The following is a 3,204-nucleotide window of genomic DNA, read 5'->3' on the forward strand; positions in this document are numbered from 1 at the left end:
AGTTCAAGCTCTGAAAAATCTCTCAAGAAAAGTGAATTCTGAAGTTATTTTCCTCATGGAGACAAAAAACAAATTGGAAGTTCTGAAAAAAATAGGGAGACGATTGAATCTTTGTAATGTGTTCACTGTGGAGCCTATTGGAAAAGCTAGTGGATTGGCAATGTTATATGGAAACTCTACTTCTTTGAATATTATAGAGTCAAATAAAAAATTCATTGATGCAGAGGTGTCTTGTAATGGGGCTGACTCCTTCTACATGACCATGGTGTATGGGGATCCTGAGAGAGAGAGAAAAGATTGATGGTTTGGGATAAAATCAGATATCTAGCAGGAAATAGAAATGGGAAATGGCTGTGTTTTGGAGATTTCAACTCTTTTGTCTCTTGGAAAGAAAAGATTGGTGGAGCTAGCAATACCAATTATGATAATGACAATTTTAAGAAGATGATGGATGATTGTTCCTTTCTTGGTCTTGGTTCTCAAGGTCCTCAGTTTACATGGAACAATAGATGGAAAGGGGGAGCAAATATTAGAATCAGGCTGGATAGAGTCGTAGCTAATATTGAATGGAGAAACCAATTTAATGAAGCATCAGTGGTGGTTCATCCCATAACTGGTTCAGATCACCTACCTATTGTGATTGACACTACGGGGGGTAGAAGTTCAGGTATAAGACCCTTCAAATTTGAATCAATGTGGTTTCAGCATAAAGAATGTAGAAACATAGCTAGCCAAGCTTGGAATATTGAAGAAGGTAATGATGCTACTGAAAGATTATTAGCCAAGTCCAAGAATGTTAAAAAGAAGTTTACAAGGTGGAATAGAGATACTTTTGGTCATGTGCAAACAAAGATTGCTCACCTTCTCAATGAGTTGGAAGGTGTTGTTCATCATCCATCTGGGGACAATGAAGAAAAAGAAGGAAAACTTCATCAGTTGCTGGAAATAGAATTGAAAAGAGAGGAGGAAATGTTGGCCCATAAATCTAGAGAGTTATGGTTGAAGGTAGGGGATAGAAATACTAAAATTTTCCAGACATCTACTATCCAAAGGAGGAACCATAATAGAATTCTGAAGTTAAAACTGAGTTTAGGAAGGTGGACCAGCTCTGAAGACGAGGTGTTTAAGGAGGTGCTAGACAAGTACAAGGATATCTACTCATCTAGAGGTATTGATGAAGCAGCCCTCTTCAATGTGCTTTCATCAATTCACCCAAAAGTAACCCAAGCAGATAATGGCATGCTGATGAGAGTTCCTAGCAAGGAGGAGATCAAGGCTGCTTTGGTAGAGATGGCTCCTCTTATATCACCTGGACCAGATGGTCTCCCTCCAGCTTTCTATCAACACTATTGGGATCTGGTGGATGAAGACATATGTAAGTTAGTCTCAGATCTGTTCTCTTCTGGTTTTATGCCTAAGGATATTAACTCTACATATGTGTGTTTAATTCCTAAGTGTAACCAGCCTGATGCTATTGACCAATTTAGACCTATCAGTCTTTGCAACGTATTTGTAAAAATTGCTACTAAAGTTATTGCATCTTGACTGAAGGGTATTCTAGATAGGATCTGTGACACCCAGCCTAAATCTAGCCCGGAAACCCGATGTGTTTTGGGTGAAGTCGGGTTGTTTAATGTTGACTTTGAGTTTGACCGTGATTTCAGTTTTACTATCTTTGAAAATGAAGGAAGATGTCCTTGTGGGCCATCTCAGTAGAGATATGGTGTTTGACCCAAAACCCATGGATATTGATGATGGTGTTTTCTTATGGAAACCTTACTTGATTTGGTGTTGAACTATTTATTTGTTAAGAGAACTTGGTTGATGGCCTAAGCTTAGTTGGACCTAGTTTGAAGACTTCCCTCCATACTAGGTGTGTATGATGTGTTGAAAGCCCATCCAAAAATATTGGTTTAGCCCATTAATCCTTTGTTTTGAATGTCGTCCGCGTGGCATTTTGGTAATATCTGTTTTGAAGGTTTTCAAAGCTTTATTTCTTTTAATTTCGTGGTAAACTATTCCCACCATGTTTCTAAACCTCTAGATAGTGTGGATCGACCTTTGACTTCCTCTTTGGCAACCAATCAACCACGGATCGGTTTGGTCGGTTCGTGACCCTAGTAACTCTTGAACTCTTTGTGCTATTTGGGGGAACTCCATGTGTTTCACTCTCAATCTGTTTCTAAGTCTTTGGAGAACGTGGGGATCCCTAGAACCTCTCCTTCGGCGGAGATCCTCGTTCTCTGTTCGTGGTTTGTCTTCTAAAGGTTGGTATTCAATTCGCTTCTTCTTTAATTCATTCTTTCTTCTCTACTTCTGATTTTTGATCATGAGAAGGGTATTACACTCTGTTGACCTCTTCTTTAATTCTTTTGCCCTAGAGTGAATCCCCCAATTCACTCTATGATCTTGAGCCATATGGCGATGATCCTTGAATTTGATTCCACCAAAGCTCTTAATGATGCTTTCCCTAATTTCCTACCTATCTTTATTATTGTGGGGAAGGTCTCATATTATTACCATGACCTTCCCTTGTGTCCTCATGATTGAGGAGTTGATCCTTGTTTTTCTTTGGAACAATTGGCAACCCTTCTATTTTCTATCAATTCATTGGACTCTCCCCAAAACCTTTCTTGATTGTAAATTCTTTGCCCTAAGGGTGAATCTTTATTCTCCCTAGTCTTTTCGTGGGATACACGGATTCTTGTTAGTAAATCCCTAATTGTATGATTTGAATTTGTTTCCCTTCACTTTAATTGAGAACCTTATTTTCTCTCATTAGTAGACCCTTTCTAATTCCATTCTTTATTTTGAAATACTAATGAGATTTTCCTTTATCTATCTTGGGTTGTTTTTATGAGAATTAATTATGGGTAACTCTCATGGGAGGTAACCAACTCTCGTGAGAGGTAACCATATATGAAACCCTATTGTTCTTTTATCTGTTGGAAACTTCCCAACACTTTTTCAGATTGTGCATTCTTTGTTTCTCTTTCCCTTGGGTGATATTTGTGTTAACCTAAACTTGATCACTATATGTTCTTCATGATCCATGTTTAACTTAATTAGGATTTCTAATTATTCTTTCTTCGTTCTTGTTCTTGTTTGAGATCGGGGAGATGATGCATTCTTGCAACCATCTATTCCATGATCTCATTCTATTCTTTGAGATCTATGATCATCATCATGATCTTAACCCTAGCT

General features: G+C 38.1%; 1 protein-coding gene across 1 annotated transcript; it reads left to right on the forward strand.

Annotated features, from left to right (window-relative positions):
- The first annotated feature begins 300 nt into the window (after positions 1 to 300).
- LOC149016123 (uncharacterized) lies at positions 301 to 1,545 on the forward strand. Its single transcript, XM_089156679.1, has one exon. It carries the CDS (start codon positions 301 to 303, stop codon positions 1,543 to 1,545), a length of 1,245 nt encoding a protein of 414 aa, XP_089012805.1.
- Positions 1,546 to 3,204: the final 1,659 nt, after the last annotated feature.

The sequence above is a fragment of the Hakea prostrata genome, chromosome 5 (assembly GCF_041222555.1).
Source record: "Hakea prostrata isolate BN-2017 chromosome 5, UWA_Hpros_2, whole genome shotgun sequence".
NCBI lineage: Eukaryota > Viridiplantae > Streptophyta > Magnoliopsida > Proteales > Proteaceae > Hakea > Hakea prostrata.

Bases quoted from the DNA above. Each gene is read 5' to 3' on its own strand.
- LOC149016123 (XM_089156679.1), top strand. From the start codon at position 301: ATGGTTTGGGATAAAATCAGATATCTAGCAGGAAATAGAAATGGGAAA.